A 21,508-nucleotide genomic window follows, 5' to 3' on the forward strand; every position below is an offset into this window, starting at 1 on the left:
TTGTTGGTGCTAAAAATTCCCCTTCGTCGTTGACGTGTATTAGTGATGCAGCCAGTAATTGGCGAGAACATCAAAGTTCTAATAGTGGTACGCGGTTGTTGGTGCTAAAAATTCCCCTTCGTCGTTGACGTGTATTTGTGATGCAGCCAGTAATTGGCGAGAACATCAAAGTTCTAATAGTGGTACGCGGTTGTTGGTGCTAAAAATTCCCCTTCGTCGTTGACGTGTATTAGTGATGCAGCCAGTAATTGGCGAGAACATCAAAGTTCTAATAGTGGTACGCGGTTGTTGGTGCTAAAAATTCCCCTTCGTCGTTGACGTGTATTAGTGATGCAGCCAGTAATTGGCGAGAACATCAAAGTTCTAATAGTGGTACGCGGTTGTTGGTGCTAAAAATTCCCCTTCGTCGTTGACGTGTATTTGTGATGCAGCCAGTAATTGGCGAGAACATCAAAGTTCTAATAGTGGTACGCGGTTGTTGGTGCTAAAAATTCCCCTTCGTCGTTGACGTGTATTAGTGATGCAGCCAGTAATTGGCGAGAACATCAAAGTTCTAATAGTGGTACGCGGTTGTTGGTGCTAAAAATTCCCCTTCGTCGTTGACGTGTATTTGTGATGCAGCCAGTAATTGGCGAGAACATCAAAGTTCTAATAGTGGTACGCGGTTGTTGGTGCTAAAAATTCCCCTTCGTCGTTGACGTGTATTAGTGATGCAGCCAGTAATTGGCGAGAACATCAAAGTTCTAATAGTGGTACGCGGTTGTTGGTGCTAAAAATTCCCCTTCGTCGTTGACGTGTATTAGTGATGCAGCCAGTAATTGGCGAGAACATCAAAGTTCTAATAGTGGTACGCGGTTGTTGGTGCTAAAAATTCCCCTTCGTCGTTGACGTGTATTAGTGATGCAGCCAGTAATTGGCGAGAACATCAAAGTTCTAATAGTGGTACGTGGTTGTTGGTGCTAAAAATTCCCCTTCGTCGTTGACGTGTATTTGTGATGCAGCCAGTAATTGGCGAGAACATCAAAGTTCTAATAGTGGTACGCGGTTGTTGGTGCTAAAAATTCCCCTTCGTCGTTGACGTGTATTAGTGATGCAGCCAGTAATTGGCGAGAACATCAAAGTTCTAATAGTGGTACGCGGTTGTTGGTGCTAAAAATTCCCCTTCGTCGTCGACGTGTATTTGTGATGCAGCCAGTAATTGGCGAACTCCTTGTGGTCAATTATATTTAGCTTCTTGTCGTCTCAATTTAAAAATATTTATTGTAAAGCAGAAACCCAAAAATATTTTAATTTTACACTGTCAATAAAACAATTTTGACATTCGTTTTGAAGAATTTGGAACTTTAGCATCCAAAGCAATTTTGAGCTGGGCACAGCTAGAAACCAACTCCTCCACTGTGCGGAACTCTCCCAAAAGATAATAAATACTAAATGAATTTTGAGTTTGGGCAGTTTTCCAAAAGGGAATAAAGACTAAAACCTATATAAATATTTGGTACCATTTCCACTAAAGCCATTCTAAGTTTCTATACCATTCGAAGGGGACCCAAAGTGGATGCCGATTAAGCAATTTTAACCTTCTGTACCTTCCAAAGGGGGACAAAAGCGGATGGCGACTAAAACACTTTTTGGATGGTTGTATATATCTCAAGTGTTCCGAATATTGCCAATTTATAAAGTAGAAAATTAAGGCTACTAGAAGGATCCCAAAGGCAATCATTAAAAGATACTTTATATGATATTTTCTGGCAGCAGTTCTTATATGGTCCATAGCTCTGTGGCAGACTTGTTTGGGGTACTTCGCCGTGTGGCTCGCTTTTCGACGTAAGTGGGCTGATTTATTTTCACCGCGCTCAGATATGTCATTCGGTTTGCTCTAAATATTACAATAAAATAGTGATAATAAATCCAAAAATTTTAGAGGTTTTATCGAGCTATGGGCCCACGGTGCCCAACAAAAATGATTAGATTACCGTTTCTTCCTTTGTATCATAGGTGACCTCTGGTTTGTCTTCTTGGCTTCTTCCTAGCCTCAACCTTTTGAACAAACCCAAACCAGCGGCTGGGATACGGACGAAATCGGTTGCAGCTTCCTCTTCTACTTCAGGCGCCGTCACTTCCTCCAACACCCCGTCTTCCGATTGAGCAATAGGGATCCTTTATAAAGAATGAAACGAGATAAAAGATTAATCAAGATGTGGCGTTAAACGCGGCGGCGAAGTTGTTTCTTACGTTTGAATCAACTGGTTGTCTTCCTTTGTATCATGGGTGAGCCCTGGTTTGTCTTCTTGGCTTCTTCCTAGCCCCAGCCTTTCGGACAAACCCAAACCACAGGCCGGGATACGGACGAAGTTGGTCGCAGCTTCCTCTTCTACTTCCCGCACCGTCCCTTCTTCCGTCACCACCTCTTCCGATTGAGTAATAGAGATCCTTTATAAAGAATGAAACGAGATAAAAGATTAATCAAGACGTTAAACTAAGCGGCGATGTTGTTTCTTACGTTTGAACAAGATGGCTGTCGATGGTCGTGTTGAGCCACACCTTTTGAGGGTTGCTAGTGCCGGGTTCCACTGGGGTTGATATCAAAAACAACTTATCACCGTCAAAAATGGTAGTACCTGAAAAATGTAAATTTGAAAAGTTAATGTGGAGCGAGGGGTAAGACACTCTGCGAACTCGGTGTACACTGCCGTACCTGTGACAGTGCTAAATGGAACTCGCGAACTCTTGAAAATATGTATCTTTAACAGTGCAAAATGCACGAACTCGGTGTACATATTATCGGAGACTGTTTTACCCCTCGATGTGGAGGGTAAATGGCTTGGGTCAATTAAATTTCAATTCCCAAAATTTAAATTTAAATCTTGGTGCCAATTCCAGAGTTGTTTTACGTTGAATTGAAACTAAAAAATGTAAAAGGTTACCTGGTATCTTAAAGATAAAGATAGTCCACTTTCGGGCAGGCTGTACGATGCCAGTAGCTGGGCGGACTCGATAAGCTTCGATGTTGTTTGTTCGGAACTAGCAAAAAGTTAAATACTAAAGTTAATTTAAGTTCGATATTTTAATAATATTATTTAATTTATATACCTTGAAAGCCACGGGATATTGGCCAAAGTTCTCAATTTCGACTTCAGATTTCAGATATTGGGTTCTATCATATCCTGTAAAGGTTATCACTCGGTCCTTGGGTCTGAACATTACATTTAAATATCATCTTAATGGTAATCAAAATTGAGTGTAATATTTGAAGGGTTATACTTACGTGATTGCAAACAGGGATTTTTTCTTATCAACTGATTTTGACGAAGTCATTTTTATTATTATATTTATTAAATGCGTAGGGAATTGATTTCAAGATTTGACAAATTAAGCCTAATTTTACTAAAAAAAAGCTTTAAATATAGCTAAGCCACACTAAGCGAAGAGAGTTTAATTGAAACTATAGTAATTTTATAAATGTAATATTTACTCAATCAATATGATATCGTTATTTGACTCTAATTAGTGGTTTATTTGAAACTTTAAATAAATTATTAACATAAAAATAGGCTTAGCCGGCGGCTGTAGTGTACTTCACCCGTTTAATAATTTATCAAAAATAGGTGTTTCTATAAAATAAAATGTTTTACCTGCGTCACGAGCGCTTTACTTGCACGCGAAATTGGCACGCGGTTTTATTTATCGAATTTATAAAAGTTAGGCTTAAGAAAAATATATATTATATATTATCTTCTCTGAATCTCTTGCAATTGACGGATTTTGAAATGACGTTTTAGCGCGCGACACTACAGATACATGTCTTGGGCACACAGCCTTCTTTGCGTGCTTTTTTTACCATAACATGTAGAGGTATTTTCACGCGCAAGCAATGCCTGGGGATTCAAGCCAAAAGACCGCTAAATGCGGCAAGTTACACAGAGATGATTCGAACGTCTGACAACAGTTGGATTCGTTGTATTTCATGTCAATGGTGGTATCACGCCGAATGCGTCCAAATTGAACTTTCGGAAACTAGGAAAATCCCACGTAAAATTGTCAACTCTTTCATCTGTCCCTCTTGTAGAACTGGGCCTACTGAGAAGCCGGGGACCTCTCTTGAACTTTTGGGTGTGAAGGATATCTCTTTGGAGGTGGAAACTAAGCGTGGTCTCCCAACACATCTAACCTTTGACAGTCTTATGACAGCCTTAGATTTGGTCGTTGCCCGACAGGTCTGCACTCAGCAATCTAAGATCATGGAAAAACTGGATTTATTGGACGAAGCTAATCGTTCATCTTCTCAGAATATGCAGAGCTTTGTAGCTAATACGCGGGAGGGCATTATTCGAGACCTGGAGGCCAGAGATGTGGCATTTGATAAGCGTTTTAAAGATATTGAAAAAGAACATAACCTATGTAAAGTAAAGGCCGTAGTCCAAAAACCGAACGCTACACTTCTGGCTAGTAAGCTGGATTCCCTCCAGCTAAAGGTTGAAGAACAAAATCAATTGATTGCTACTCCGCAACACAAGTCAAGTCTGGAGACTGATGGCTAAAAACCGAATGAGGCCCCAGTAGAAAACTTAGTGGCCTTCGGAGTGGATTTTGACGACATGGACACGCCAGAAGGGGCAGAAAATTGGCTAAGAAAGAATCTGGAACTAGAGGAGACTTTCTCTTTTTCCGTCAAAACTTGCACGCGCTTTGGCAGAGGCACAGAAAGAAAGGAGAAACCGGTACTCATTTGTTTGGATAGCCACGAATCTCGACAGGTCATACTACACGCATCTCCTAAGTTGAAGACTAATCAAGTCTTAGAATTCAGTAAAGTTCAGCTGGCCCCCGATCGTTCCTTGGAGCAGAGGAGGTTTTCTCGAATGCTTCTATGGAAAAAGCGGAGGGCTTTCTCAAAATCTACCGCTAAGGGTTCCAATGTAAAAAAAAACATGAAGGTGGGCCTGAATTCTGAGAATCAGGCCCTTCCGGTAATGTCACCCAAGGTCACGTAAAAGATGATAATATTGATGATAATTGCCCAATTATCTCAAAACTTCTCAAGAGTACATCGTGACTTATTCTTGATACTACATGCCGGTTACTTTACACAGGGTGTGTTGATACACGGAGAAAACAAGAAGCTAAAGAAATGTAATTTACCACAAGGAATTCGCCAATTACTTGCTCAACCCCAAATAGACGATGACGATGAAGGGGAATTTTTAGCACCGACATCCGCATACCACTAGGAGAACTCTGATGTTAGAATTCGATAATTTTAAGCAATTTCTTACGTTTCCGTGTTAATTATTTCTATCATTTAATCACGAAACTCTTCGCTCCAATGTGGACGAAAAAGCTGCTCCAAATAACTTGGACCCTATATAACTTGGGCTTATAATTCAACGATTAAAGCGATCACGAAGATAATTTCAAATAGATTTTAATGTTTTTCAAATATTTATTTTTTTATCAGTAGATGATAGGCAAAACCTTTCAATGAGAAAGTTGAAGAGTATACTTGAAACGTACAAATAACGTTGGTTCGGTTGAAAGAGACCAATTTTTCATAAAGATATGAGGTCATGGAAACTAACAAGTTGGTCATAGGAGGTCATAGCTTTTCGGGCACTAAGAAAACACAATTTTTTATTCAATTAAAACCAAAAAAAACATTAGCTTAGCAGCGCGTACTTTTGTGTACTCGGTAGAAATTAGTACGTGGAATATGGGTAATACGAAAACGAATGTGACCAAAGATTATCCTGGCACTATAGTAAAAATTCGCCAAAGCCCAAAGTACAAACCAAGTAAAGGTAATGAACGTTAGGTATTCATAGCAAATGATAACTCTCTTAAAGCGGATTGGTTTATAACGGATACAGGGTTCAAATCGATTTCTAGAATTATTGAACCTGAATAATTAATCACCCTTCCGTTAAAACCTTAATATTGTCTCAATATTGGCTTAGTAATTTTCAGGGAACTCAGCTTAGGTTTAGATTAAAAAAACTATAACATCTCGAAATTTTTTTTTTTTAATTTTGATTGAAACTTACAAGACTTTCCATATTTGTTCATATAATTTCCACACGTCTAGTTGGCGAGTATTAAATTAGATTTAGACTATGCGCCAAAAAGCAACGCCTGCAGTCTTACTCGAGACGTTATCCCCAAAGACTAGTTTTCACTAGGGTGAAAACGTCGTGATAGTGACCGTTGACGCAAAACAATTGCATTAGGCCTAACGTAGATTTTTTGCGTCGTTCTTTCCTGTATTTCTTTTTGAACTTTTCCACCTCTCCGCTGGCCCCACTTTGGCGTTTAAACTTCTAGACATCAGCATCTTCAAATTCTAAGATATTTTATCTCGTCCCTACGTAATATTTAGGTCATAGGCATGTTTGATCTTGGGTACGTTAAGTAACGCAAATTTGGGGAAAATCGTTTTTTTTTCTTGATGAGCGCTTGTCGTCATCAGAGATAATATAACTACGTACCCTAGATTCGAAACCAAGTTCCTTTCCGTTACGCAGGCTCTTACTGAGTTCCCGGCGGAAGTCGAAAAAAAACTGCCTCCATGGAGCTGGCAGGGCTACCGACATCTAGTTAAAACGTAAAGTTTTAGTGAAAATTGCGCCGTTGAACTTGTTTTTGACTTGCGGTTTTCAAGATACCAGATATTTTTGCATTATTTTGTTTTAAAACAATAATGGATCACGCCTGTAGCTCTAAAAATGTTTTTAAATGAAAGAAAACTAAAGGTGAGTAATATCTATTGAAATTCCTTATTTCTTACCCTGCTATGGAGCCCGATTTTTCTGACTTCCGGCGCGAACTCTGGGGTACGTTCAGCAGAGCTCATCGGACTCACCGATTAGTATCGGTGACATCGGTTTCCTACTGTACGCTTTGTCGCGTTTCCGGTTTTGACGTCACGATAGTCATCGGTTACTCACCGAAGTCATCGGCTGGAAGAGTCGGTTTTTCCGATTACTGACGTCATTTCTGACGTAAAACTACTATAAAAGCTACGGCATTTTAAAAAACACCGATGACTGAATAAAAGCGTTCAGCAACTTACGACGTCATTATGACGAAAAAGCCCATCGGTGGAAAATATCAAATTCATCGGGTTTTTTTCCGTTGACTGCTGCTGAACGTAGCCCAGTAAAAGCCTCACGAGGAAACGCACTATCGAGAAACGCCGTCATTTCGAATCTAGGGTATGTAGTTATATTATCTTTGTCGTCATTGACGTAGGTAGTTACTGAACGGTGTTATTTCCATTGAGTTGGGAATATTAATCTAGAGATCCAATCAAATCTGCTCCCCGTGAAACAAGTTTTTGAAAATTACGAATGTGCCGCGAGGGGTCCGTCACTTCGAGGAATCTCGTACGGTATCCTACTCGAATCGATGAATCACATACGAATCACGGAATCTCGTGCGAATCACGGAATCAAATATTAATCACGGAATCTAAAATTGATTTAAGGAATCACAGTCATAAGCCTTGGTCACACTTACAGAAACTGTCGGCTCTATCATTGCCACCTGTATTATGAAAAGGCCCCTGTTAATAGAGATGGCCATGAATCTATCTTATTCTTCGAAAAAAAACCGACTTGAGTGCTTTATACCTATCTCATTTGCTCCAGGATGGATTATTCCAGCTTTCTCTATGCGTCGGCCACCTCCACTGTTCTTGCTAAGCTCGAAAAGGTTCAAAATACAGCTCTCAGAGTCATCCTTGCGGTACCGCCCTCAACGGCCATTAGTCTCAAGGAGGCGGAAGCAGCGCTTCCACCATTGCGCTTCAGACGTGATTTGTTGGACCTCCTCAACCTCAATCCGTGCGGCGCGGCGGACACTCCTGCTTACTACACCTGGCCCTCAAGGGGTCGGAGTGTGCAATAACTGGTGGCTTTACCGGGGAGTCGGGGTCCGGCTCTTGTAACCCGTAAGGGCGGTGGCGCACTGGGAGATGTTAGCTCCGTCCAAAGGGTCCTATCTCCGACCTCCGACTTCGGTCAGGTGTGGGCTGGATACTGGGCTTCGGCCCAGGCTAATGGAGAGGGGCCGGGCACACTGGCCGCCTCGGCGGATTGAGTAGCCTGCTGTGGGGCTGCGGGCCTCCGTATGAGGGCACGGCGGACCCATCTCCCGGCCTTTTGGGCTCCCACCGGGATCTCCGGTGCCAGCTGTGCCGGGTTATGCGGGCTGCTGTGTGCCCGCCGTTCCCCTTTAGGAGCTCTCTCCAAAGGGCTTGGCTCCCTGCCTTTGTAGGTGGGGTGTCGGCCGGAGTTGCTAGAGCATCCGTTCTCTATCCCACTGCTGTGTGCGAAGTGGCGGGCTGGTCGTCCCATTGTTGCACCTTCTGCTGGGTTGAGCGGCTTGCGTCGAGGGTGCGACCATCAGTAGTGGGGTTCTGCTACCCATGCTGGTTTTGTCACCTGTCCGGGCTTGTGGACGCTGGCGTAGGGCATTCTGATGATAGGCCTCCGGTGGTGTGGTTCTCTTTACCGGTACACCGGGCTATAAATTCTGACAACATGCTTACTACACCTGGCCCTTAATGGGTCAGAGTGTGCAATAACTGGTGGCTTTACCGGGGAGTCGGGGTCCGGCTTTTGTAACCCATAAAGGCGGTGGCGCACTAGGAGATGTTAGCTCCGTTCAAATGGTCCTATCTCATCCTCCGACTTCGGTCAGGAAGGGGCTGGTAACTGGGTTTCGGCTCAGGCTAACGGAGAGGGTACAGGCAAACTGGCCGCCTCGAAGGATTGGGTATCCTGCTGTGGGGCGGTGGGTCTCCGAATGAGGCGCAGAGGTCCTGTTTTAATAAGTGTTTATAGTGTTATTTTGTAAAATAGAAATATTTATTCTTCTGGTAAATAGTTTTTGAAGAAATACTTCGGCACTTCATTAGGTAATTATTCACAGTTTTCTTCACATGGTTTCAAACAAGTGAAACAAATCGAGTCTTAACAATTCTTGCACTTTAATCCTTCATCGTTCTTTTTCCTCGTACTCTGAAGTTAATCACATGTAGCGCATCTTTTTCCACGCTTAGACGAGGGGCAGGTCACTTCCATTTTGTGTGCGTCTTAATCATAGTAAAATGATTAAATCAGGGTAATCAAGATTAGAAAATCTAATCACGATTTAATCAATTTAATCATAATTTAAACAAGATTTAATCATTCTAATCAGGATTTAATTTTTAATCCGGATTAAATCATTTAACCAGATCGAATCGAGATTTTATAATTAAAATCAAAACTAAAGTACGATAATTTAATATTAATTATTAATATTGATGGTTCTATCGTAAATGTATTTGATTGAAATGATAAAAATTTAACTTATCGCATTTTATTTAAAACATCCGAAAACATCACAGCTTTGTAACAAGTTGTCACAGCTTAGTTACACGAGTTATCACAGCTTAGTAATTAAGGTAACATTGTAATAGGAACTACTTTTTTCATGTAACATTATTCTAATCCGCTCGTTCTAATCACGCACAATTGTAATCATTCCATTCACCAATATAATCATTCTGATTCTCCTTCAAATTCTAATCGCGATTTAATCATACTAATCATTATTAAATCATTTCAATCGGGATTTAATTATTTTAATCAGATTTTTTCATTTAATCATGATTAAATCAGATTTTTTCATTTAATCATGATTAAATCAGAGTTTTTCATTTAATCATGGTTAAATCAGATTTTTTCATTTAATCATGATTAAATCAGATTTTTTCATTTAATCAAGATTAAATCAGATTTAAACATTCTACACATGATTAAATCAGATTTAAACATTCTAATCATGATTAAACGTGATTTAATCAACAGAATCGTGATTAAATTGAATATAATCCAAATAATCACGATTAAATCGGATTTAATCTTTCGAGGGGTGCGTCGTTAATTTAACAGTTTTCTTCAAAATTTTCTCTCTCGGTTTCTCCGGCCTTAATTTTTTCACACTTCCTTTTCTCGGGCAAGCGTATCTATTTGAAGTTTTGCTTCTTCAAAATACTTCATACATTCAGCACTTGTTAGATGTTGTAGAGTTTCTGGACTTTCCGTGCCGAAGTTTTATTAAATTCAATTCGTTTTGGATATGTTATAAAAGGGAATATAAATTACCAATACATATTCTTAAAGAATTAATGAATACTAAGATAATTATATAACTGACTTCATCTAAATCAGTGGGAATATTAATTTTTCAACAGCCCCTTTCCGGGCCGCTACCCAGGCTGAAACGAAGAAGAGATCCAAATACTCGGCGCTTGAGTAATACTATATGTTTAAAGCAGTGGCCATCGAAACTCTTGGCTCCTTCGGTTTGGAACTGACCAACGCTATAGGTCGTAGGATTCGATCCGTCACTCAGTTTCCTACTTAATCCAGCGCTTCGCCGTCGCGGTTCAACGAGGTAATGCCTCTTCGACACTGCACACCTTCCCACCGGGAACTTCCCTGGATGACTATTAGGTCCATCTTAGGTTTTTTTTTGTTTTTTGGAAATTTTAAAATTGGCAATAGTTCATTATAAATAAATTACACCAAGTGACAATTAAAACTCTCAAAATAATTACTACTTGGACTTAAAAAGTTAGGGAAGCACTGATTCTATGATCTGTATAAATTATATTTAATTCTAATGTATCGCTCGAAATTTATTTAGAATAAAAGTTAATTTTAATTTTTAATACTTTTAAACAACGTGGGCTAGTTTTTATCTATGATATAAACACTATTACCAAAAGTATACAATAAATCAAAAATTATTTACAACGAGTTCTGTCGCCGTCGTACGTCCCTATCTTTACGCCGCCAACCGTTCCAGTCCTGCCGCAACCGCCGCCAGCCGTTCTCGTCCAGCCACGACGCTATAACCAATAACTTCCGACCTCGAACTTTTCTCAAATTCCTCATCAGATTTATATAATAAAATATTATTTGGGAGGGAGAATAGAGTTCGACTCCGTGTCTAATAAGCCGCTTCTACAACGAGTTCCGACCTCGAACTTTTCTCAAATTCCTCATCAGATTTATAAAATAAAATATTATTTTGATGATTGTGAGACTGTTTTTTTATTTCAGTAATTTAGTATCTGTTTTTTAAACATTATATATTGTCAAGAGAAAGACCATAGTTATTGGTAAAACAGTGAGGTTATCTTGCGATTGACTTTTGGTAAGATGCAAAATGATTTTCCAAACACATGCGTAGGCCACTTCCGGTCATTCGCTGACCACTCCTATGGCACGCCAAACCGGACAAAATTCTTACTTCACACTACAGTACACTTTTCTACTATATCTCATACTTTTGTCTCACAAGCTAGCATACTTTACGCAAACGAGCATACTTTGTACCCGCGAACTACCATACTTTCAAATTGAAATATTACCGCTTTCCTCCTCCTTTGGCATTAGATATTGACAAAAGTAAATGAACTCTAGGTTTCAGACTGCTATACTCCCTATGTTGGAGGCGTTTTCCTTATGAAGATACATTTTGACCTTGAATTTGAAATTTTGGCGCTCCTAGGCCGAAAAAAAATTGATCACGTCAAAAGACGGGGATGGAAATTAGCATTTATTTGACTCGATTTCCTAATAATTTTCATAAGGAAAACGCCCTCCGATTCTGAGCGCTTTTTCTATAATTACGGTTCATTTACTTCTGATATTGAAGCCGCAGAAATTTGAAATCCGGCCGTAAAGTGGTTAGACTCAAATAACGCGCCAGCGAATGGCGGGGAAAAAGCTTCGCTTGCGCAGAAGCGTGCGCGTACGAAGTATACAAGTTTGAGCGTCGCAAGTATGGTAGTTCGCGCGTACAAAGTATAAACGTTTGCGAGTGTCAAGTATGATAGTTCGCGCGTTAGAAGTATAAACGTTTGCGAGTGTCAAGTATGATAGTTCGCGCGTTAGAAGTATAAACGTTTGCGAGTTCAAGTATGATAGTTCGCGCGTTAGAAGTATAAACGTTTGCGAGTGTCAAGTATGATAGTTCGCGCGTTAGAAGTATAAACGTTTGCGAGTTCAAGTATGATAGTTCGCGAGTTAGAAGTATAAACGTTTGCGAGTGTCAAGTATGATAGTTCGCGGGTACAACGTATGCTCGTTTGCGTAAAGTATGCTGGCTTGTGAGACAAAAGTATGCTAGCTTGTGAGACAAAAGTATGAGATATAGTAGGAAAGTATACAATAGTGTGAAGTAAGAATTTTGTCTGGTTTGGCGTGCCATACACTCACGCTCACTTGCAGACCATAACTCAAGTCATGGATTTTCCAAGTCCAACTTTACTATATTTATTTAAATTTCATTAAAAAAATCTGAGACTTCATAAACTTTACCTCGTATAGTGAATTTTGAAACCTAATTGGCTATAACGCAATTTCCTTTGATAAATATTGTTCCACCAGTTCACTCATAAACTTCATTTCTAGTCTAAAATTTATTTTTCTAAAGATAGTGTCACTCGTTCTTAGACAATTAATATAATAATCATATTTAATTTATATTTCTTTGTTAATTAACCTTTTTTTTAGAAAATTTAGTTATATAAAATCTTACTACTTTATAAAATTTATTTATTTTTGTTTTAAAACTATAGTCAGGGCCGTCTTTATACTTTTGCCGCCCAAAAATCTGCCACCCTTTTATTTATACAAAATCGTAATTCTTTTCGGTGCAATGCTTAAATAGGCCCTATAATTATCAAATAAAAAGAATTTCGAGAAAAGAGAAGAAGCAATAATACATTTTTCACTAAATAATTCAGCAAGTGAAACAATTTGTACGATTTTGCCCAACTTGTTTAAATGGAAAACAACGCCTTTAAAATTCAGTCAGTGGCGACTTTTAGCAACGACAAGGGGAAACATTTACACGTTATTCAGTTTCCACATTATTCAGTTTCCACGTTATTCCGTTTCCACGCTATTCAGTTTCCACGTTATTCAGTTTCCACGTTATTCAAGTCGCTGTCATTTTCCACGTAAATCAGGATGCACGTTATTCAGTTTCCACGCTATTCAGTTTCCACGCTATTCAGTTTCCACGTTATTCCGTTTCCACGCTATTCAGTTTCCACGTTATTCAAGTCGCTGTCATTTTCCACGTAAATCAGGATGCACGTTATTCAGTTTCCACGTTATTCAGTTTCCACGTTATTCAGTTTCCACGCTATTCAGTTTCCACGTTATTCAGTTTCCACGTAATTCAGTTTCCACGCTATTCATTTTCCACGTTATTCAGTTTCCACGTTATTCAGTTTCCACGTTATTCAGTTTCCACGTTATTCAGTTTCCACGTTATTCAAGTCGCTGTCATTTTCCACGTAAATCAGGATGCACGTTATTCAGTTTCCACGTTATTCAGTTTCCACGCTATTCAGTTTCCACGCTATTCAGTTTCCACGTTATTCCGTTTCCACGCTATTCAGTTTCCACGTTATTCAAGTCGCTGTCATTTTCCACGTAAATCAGGATGCACGTTATTCAGTTTCCACGTTATTCAGTTTCCACGCTATTCAGTTTCCACGCTATTCAGTTTCCACGTTATTCCGTTTCCACGCTATTCAGTTTCCACGTTATTCAAGTCGCTGTCATTTTCCACGTAAATCAGGATGCACGTTATTCAGTTTCCACGTTATTCAGTTTCCACGTTATTCAGTTTCCACGCTATTCAGTTTCCATGTTATTCAGTTTCCACGTAATTCAGTTTCCACGCTATTCATTTTCCACGTTATTCAGTTTCCACGTTATTCAGTTTCCACGTTATTCAGTTTCCACGCTATTCAGTTTCCACGCTATTCAGTTCCACGTTATTCCGTTTCCACGCTATTCAGTTTCCACGTTATTCAGTTTCCACGCTATTCAGTTTCCACGCTATTCAGTTCCACGTTATTCCGTTTCCACGCTATTCAGTTTCCACGTTATTCAGTTTCCACGTTATTCAAGTCGCTGTCATTTTCCAAGTAAATCAGGATGTACGTTATTCAGTTTCCACGCTATTCAGTTTCCACGCTATTCAGTTTCCACGTTATTCCGTTTCCACGCTATTCAGTTTCCACGTTATTCAAGTCGCTGTCATTTTCCAGGTAAATCAGGATGCAGGTTATTCAGTTTCCACGTTATTCAGCGTCTCCGAATTTACGCCTGGTTCGTAGGCTTTTAGCGACTCCTATTTTAGGACAGCTATTACGTAATTTTTATAAGGTTATAGTTTTTCCATAGGTGGCGACACTCTACTAGGCACAAAGGTTAATTGTGAGCCGCTGTTCGCGCCATAGAGATAGAAAAGAAGTAGAGGCACTATTGTATCTGGCGAAGTTGACCGCGAGTGCCGACCCCCTTTTCGCCAATGTAGGAAGCCATGAGATGGGCAGATTACGTGGCGCCATCGACGCGCGGTGAAATGAAATACATTATGCCTTTTTGAAAATCAACTGTCATTTGATGTAAACAAAAGAAGGATAGATGGCGTTGCAAATTCTGCCCATCTCCGCTTACATATATGCGCGGGGGGGGAGATGAATTTTCCCTGTCAAAAACAGGGATGCCTTAACGCGGTAATCTTCCCTCTATTTCTTTTCTATCTCTATGGTTCGCACGCCTGCTTTTCTTCTCCAGGATAGTAGTTTCTTCCTCCATTATCACACATTAAGTTGACAAGTTATAAAGAATTTCGAGAAAAGAGAAGAAGCAATAATACATTTTTCACTAAATAATTCAGCAAGTGAAACAATTTGTACGATTTTGCCCAACTTGTTTAAATGGAAAACAACGCCTTTAAAATTCAGTCAGTGGCGACTTTTAGCAACGACAAGGGGAAACATTTACACGTTATTCAGTTTCCACATTATTCAGTTTCCACGTTATTCCGTTTCCACGCTATTCAGTTTCCACGTTATTCAGTTTCCACGTTATTCAAGTCGCTGTCATTTTCCACGTAAATCAGGATGCACGTTATTCAGTTTCCACGCTATTCAGTTTCCACGCTATTCAGTTTCCACGTTATTCCGTTTCCACGCTATTCAGTTTCCACGTTATTCAAGTCGCTGTCATTTTCCACGTAAATCAGGATGCACGTTATTCAGTTTCCACGTTATTCAGTTTCCACGTTATTCAGTTTCCACGCTATTCAGTTTCCACGTTATTCAGTTTCCACGTAATTCAGTTTCCACGCTATTCATTTTCCACGTTATTCAGTTTCCACGTTATTCAGTTTCCACGTTATTCAGTTTCCACGTTATTCAGTTTCCACGTTATTCAAGTCGCTGTCATTTTCCACGTAAATCAGGATGCACGTTATTCAGTTTCCACGTTATTCAGTTTCCACGCTATTCAGTTTCCACGCTATTCAGTTTCCACGTTATTCCGTTTCCACGCTATTCAGTTTCCACGTTATTCAAGTCGCTGTCATTTTCCACGTAAATCAGGATGCACGTTATTCAGTTTCCACGTTATTAAGTTTCCACGCTATTCAGTTTCCACGTTATTCCGTTTCCACGCTATTCAGTTTCCACGTTATTCAAGTCGCTGTCATTTTCCACGTAAATCAGGATGCACGTTATTCAGTTTCCACGTTATTCAGTTTCCACGTTATTCAGTTTCCACGCTATTCAGTTTCCACGTTATTCAGTTTCCACGTAATTCAGTTTCCACGCTATTCATTTTCCACGTTATTCAGTTTCCACGTTATTCAGTTTCCACGTTATTCAGTTTCCACGTTATTCAAGTCGCTGTCATTTTCCACGTAAATCAGGATGCACGTTATTCAGTTTCCACGTTATTCAGTTTCCACGCTATTCAGTTTCCACGCTATTCAGTTTCCACGTTATTCCGTTTCCACGCTATTCAGTTTCCACGTTATTCAAGTCGCTGTCATTTTCCACGTAAATCAGGATGCACGTTATTCAGTTTCCACGTTATTCAGTTTCCACGCTATTCAGTTTCCACGCTATTCAGTTTCCACGTTATTCCGTTTCCACGCTATTCAGTTTCCACGTTATTCAAGTCGCTGTCATTTTCCATGTAAATCAGGATGCACGTTATTCAGTTTCCACGTTATTCAGTTTCCACGTTATTCAGTTTCCACGCTATTCAGTTTCCATGTTATTCAGTTTCCACGTAATTCAGTTTCCACGCTATTCATTTTCCACGTTATTCAGTTTCCACGTTATTCAGTTTCCACGTTATTCAGTTTCCACGCTATTCAGTTTCCACGCTATTCAGTTCCACGTTATTCCGTTTCCACGCTATTCAGTTTCCACGTTATTCAGTTTCCACGCTATTCAGTTTCCACGCTATTCAGTTCCACGTTATTCCGTTTCCACGCTATTCAGTTTCCACGTTATTCAGTTTCCACGTTATTCAAGTCGCTGTCATTTTCCAAGTAAATCAGGATGTACGTTATTCAGTTTCCACGCTATTCAGTTTCCACGCTATTCAGTTTCCACGTTATTCCGTTTCCACGCTATTCAGTTTCCACGTTATTCAAGTCGCTGTCATTTTCCAGGTAAATCAGGATGCAGGTTATTCAGTTTCCACGTTATTCAGCGTCTCCGAATTTACGCCTGGTTCGTAGGCTTTTAGCGACTCCTATTTTAGGACAGCTATTACGTAATTTTTATAAGGTTATAGTTTTTCCATAGGTGGCGACACTCTACTAGGCACAAAGGTTAATTGTGAGCCGCTGTTCGCGCCATAGAGATAGAAAAGAAGTAGAGGCACTATTGTATCTGGCGAAGTTGACCGCGAGTGCCGACCCCCTTTTCGCCAATGTAGGAAGCCATGAGATGGGCAGATTACGTGGCGCCATCGACGCGCGGTGAAATGAAATACATTATGCCTTTTTGAAAATCAACTGTCATTTGATGTAAACAAAAGAAGGATAGATGGCGTTGCAAATTCTGCCCATCTCCGCTTACATATATGCGCGGGGGGGGAGATGAATTTTCCCTGTCAAAAACAGGGATGCCTTAACGCGGTAATCTTCCCTCTATTTCTTTTCTATCTCTATGGTTCGCACGCCTGCTTTTCTTCTCCAGGATAGTAGTTTCTTCCTCCATTATCACACATTAAGTTGACAAGTTATAAAGCAGATGGCAATATTCTTTCTTAGCTCAAACTCCTCAAAGACTATATTAAGCGTCTATAATCTTAGAACTCTAAGACTTGGCCCAACTTTTCTCAATGTACGAAGTAAGTGAATTTTTCACATTTTTGAAACATAATTTTTTTTCAATATGAAAAGTATGAAAACCTGAAGTCCGCAAACCCCAATGCTTTTCATATTTTATCGTTGTTAAATCGGGAGAGATGATACAATTTAAGAGAGATTTATAACTATTACATATTTGAAAAAATATGCTGGTTAACAAAACCACCAGAATTAATTTTCTTGGGGGGCCTTTAAGGACTCGGTTTTGAAAATAAATACAGTAGACGCTCTTATAAGTTCGTATTTTGTTTCGAACGCTCAATGGGGTCAGAGGTTTACCGTTATCGGTCGGAGTATCGGATAAGACCAAATATGTCAGTCAACTAGACGAAAATATTTCAAGTTTGTTTATATGGGCAACTAGACGTACGTCGTCTTCCAGTTGCTTAAAATGACAGCCCCCTCTAGGAAACGCCACTGAATTGGAACATTGTCTTCGGTGCAGGAAGACCCGGGATTTGAAGTTACGCCACTGAATCCAACCTGATTTAAATTAAACTAATAAATACCTTTCCATTCTGATATTTAAAGAATATATACAGGGTGTCTCAATTTGATCGGCCCATGGATTTTTCTCAAACACTATAGTTGCTAGAAATGTGAAATCATCCGGATATACTTTCTCGGGGAGGGCCCATTTCTTTTGGAATTTTCAGAAAAATCGTGAAATTTTTCACCGTTTTGAAATTTTTATTTTTTGAACGATAGGTGGTAGATGAAAATTTTCAATCAACAAGTTGTAGAGCGTACTCGAAAACCTTTAATGAAATTGGTTTGGTCAAAAATGGACAATTTTTAATTGAAATAATACGTCATGAAAAAAAACAAGTTGGTACTACCCAAAAAGAAAGAGAAACCTATCTAATTTGAAATGATCGTATGTTTGTAAAGATAAAAAAAGGACTGTTTTTTTAAGCCAAATTATTTTAAATAATTTTTTAGAGAAAATACAATTTACATAGTAGAATTCAAGAATTCACGCGTCTTATTTGGGGCAAGATCTACGGCAGAGAATCATCGCAGCGTTCGCTGCGTTCCAACTCATAACTCCCGAGATGGTCCGTGCTTCGTTTCAAAATATGCTTCATCGCGCACGGATTTGTATTTCAGCGGACGGTGGAATTATTGAACCTCATTTAAAATAAGACGCGTTAATTCTGGAATTCTACTATGTAAATTGTATTTTCTCCAAAAAAATATTTATCATTACAAACATACGATCATTTCAAATTAGATAGGTTTAGCTTTCTTTTTCATGAGACGTAAACCTTTTTGGGTAGTACCAACTTGTTTTTTTTCATGACGTATTATTTCAATGAACAATTGTCCGTTTTTTACCAAACCAATTTCATTAAAGGTTTTAGAGTACGCTCTACAACTTGTTGATGGAAAATTTTCGTCTACCACCTATCGTTCAAAAAATAAAAATTTCAAAACGGTGAAAAATTTCACGATTTTTCTGAAAATTCCAAAAGAAATGGGCCCTCCCCGAGAAAGTATATCCGGATGATTTCACATTTCTAGCAACTATATTTTTTGAGAAAAACGCCTGGGCCGATCAAATTAAGACACCCTGTATATAAAATAATTGTCAGGAATTAGAAAAATGGTTTATTTAAGTTATTTTATTTGATAATATCATATGTAACATAATCTATCGTAAGTATATGCCATAAAAGCATTTTCTTTCATTGAAACATGTTAACGGGATATGACGTAAATTACGTCACTTCCAACTCCGTGACGAAAACGCGTCATAAAGGGAAACGGAAGTTAGTGAATCGCATTTTGAAAACGTGCACCATTCCTAGCACAACTTTCACAATCAGAGTGGAACTATTGGTTTCTTTGAAATGTCGTTAGTAGTTGTTGTTGTCTAAATTGTTTAAAAGGTTTCCATCTACATCTACCTGCCTAACCAACTTCGTTTAGCTAAAACTAATTAGCTGCAGTTTAGCGCGACATTAATTGAACTCCCACTTGGAATTTCGACGAAGTTTTACGCACGTTTTACGCTTCCGCGAAAATGGCCCCCAGAGCGGTCAATTTAATTTAATTCTTTTTTTAACATGGTTTTTTATCAGAAGTAAATGAACGTCTTTTACCGGAAGTAAATGAACGTCTATTACAGGAAGTAAATGAACGTCTTTTACCGGAAGTAAATGAACGTCTTTTACCGGAAGTAAATTAATGTCTTTTACCGGAAGTAAATTAACTTCTTTTACCGGAAGTAAAATAACGTCTTTTACCGGAAGTAAATTAACGTCTTTTACCGGAAGTAAATTAACGTCTTTTACCGGAAGTAAATTAATGTCTTTTACCGGAAGTAAAATAACGTCTTTTACCGGAAGTAAATTAACTTAGTTTACCAAAAGTAAATTAACTTAGTTTACCAAAAGTAAATGAACTTGGTTTACCAAAAGTAAAGGAACTTATTTTACCAAAAGTAAATAAATGGCTTTTATCGGCTTTGGTTCGTAAAGGTTCCCAGAAAATCATGTTTCTATTAGCCTGCTACATAGTATACATTTCAAGGCTTAGCATGGCTTACGTGGTACATTATTTCGTAACTTCATCGTCTGATTACTGCTGCTTTCCTATATATAACCCTGTTCGAAGCCAGAAAAATTTCGTAATGGGGGCAGTAGCTTTTTGTGAGGGGGCAAATTTTTTTCTTTACCTAATTTTGAAAATTAACATAAATGGCGCCTTGAAATGTTTTTGGTGTACAAAAAAAACCCTTACTTTCTGAAGCAGACCATTCTACAACTTGTATTTTATTAAGAAATAGTTACCTATAAATAACGATCTAAACTAGTGTTATTAATTTTCCGGAAAAATTAAATGCGGAAAATTTTTCAGAAAAGTTTCAGGAAAATATTTTCCGCAAATCGGAAAAATAAAAATTTGAAACATAAATTACCTTTTAAGGGTTTTTAATGTTTTTAAACATACTACAAAACATTAATAGCATTACATTGTTAATCAGTTTAAACTAGTCTAGAGGTTTAGTTTTACTTTCAGATTCGAAAAAATGAGGCGAAAATACCGCTTAATTTCAATTTGCAAACAATATATTAGACTAATCATGGAATGAAAACTTTTTTTTTTATTCTTTTCGGAAAAATACGGAAACGTTTCTGACTTACAACACTAATCTAAACCTTAGACAAAGACAAGTGGTCCAAAAGGAAAATTTCAACGAATAGAAGATTTAAAAAACTAATAAGATGAAGGGGAATGGATTAAATTGAGGGGGCAGGTAGGGGAAAATAAAAATTTCATTTGAGGGGGCAACATTTATTTTTGATGGGGCATTGCCCCGAATGCCTCCCCCCCCCCCTCGTGGCTACGGGCCTGGTCGTCCCGCAGTTATTATACAAACGTGGTTTTTCGGCCCACAAATTATAATTGGTATTATCGTACTCTCGCGTTTGAAAAAAATATTAAAGGGGAACGGTCAACCTTTAACCAGTTAGATAGCCCTATAGCCTATTAAAAATTAAATTTATGGCGAAAACCACATAAAAAAATATTGAGTGGTTAATTTTTAATAAAATAAAGAAATTTCGGGAAATTGAAAAGCGGGCGTCCGCCGCGACACCTGGTGAGAAGTCGGTGAGACAGAAAACGTACTCTCGCTTTTGAAATGTAATTTTGGGCACTAGGGGCATTTCACCTGCTGCCTCGATGTGGAACTAATATTTCGGCTGATCCGACTTGTTATTAATAGAAACAAGAATGTATTTATTTATACTCAGTGAGAATGAATATGCCGAGACTATCGACGGACACGTTGAGGCCCTAACGCCGTCACGCTAAGGGGGGGGGGAGGGGAAAGGAGGCGGTCTTATTTTTTGCGTCCTCGCTGCAGCGTTAATCTCGTCGAAAAACGTAATTTTTAAGAACCAATGAGATTGCAGTATTATTTGATTTTATTAAAGCGGAGGAGCATACCGGGGGGGCCTAACGGGTGGAATTGGAGAAACGCTAAAAATAATCACGACATATTCTTTCTCCCTGAGTATAAATAAATACATTCTTGATAGAAACTTGTGTTGTAACTGCGACTATGTTGAAGATGGCGATATAAACACTAGAGGCCTTCCCGCTCCTCTCAGATAATAGATTATTTTATCCTATTTAATAACGGTACGATACGCGTGTTCCGTACGCAACGCGTTCTAATCAGTGGCATAGCTGATGGTCCGCAGGGCCCGCGGCGCGGGGGGGGGGGGGCGAGCTTTGGGAGGCCCCGCTCACC

The 21,508-nt window shown here is 39.1% G+C and overlaps 1 protein-coding gene across 1 annotated transcript; it reads right to left on the bottom strand.

Annotated features, from left to right (window-relative positions):
* Nucleotides 1-1,240: 1,240 nt before the first annotated feature.
* On the bottom strand, nucleotides 1,241-3,600 carry LOC149935400 (uncharacterized). Its single transcript, XM_090152913.1, has 7 exons — nucleotides 3,266-3,600; nucleotides 3,091-3,193; nucleotides 2,925-3,021; nucleotides 2,501-2,618; nucleotides 2,233-2,430; nucleotides 1,974-2,157; nucleotides 1,241-1,876 (listed from the first exon to the last, which is right to left on the bottom strand). Exons 1-7 carry the CDS (start codon nucleotides 3,313-3,315, stop codon nucleotides 1,508-1,510), a joined length of 1,119 nt encoding a protein of 372 aa, XP_090009039.1. The 5' UTR covers nucleotides 3,316-3,600; the 3' UTR covers nucleotides 1,241-1,507.
* Between the last annotated feature and the right edge of the window lie 17,908 nt (nucleotides 3,601-21,508).

The sequence above is a fragment of the Leiobunum rupestre genome, chromosome 7, assembly GCF_980474605.1.
Source record: "Leiobunum rupestre chromosome 7, qqLeiRupe1.1.hap1, whole genome shotgun sequence".
NCBI classification, from domain to species: domain Eukaryota; kingdom Metazoa; phylum Arthropoda; class Arachnida; order Opiliones; family Sclerosomatidae; genus Leiobunum; species Leiobunum rupestre.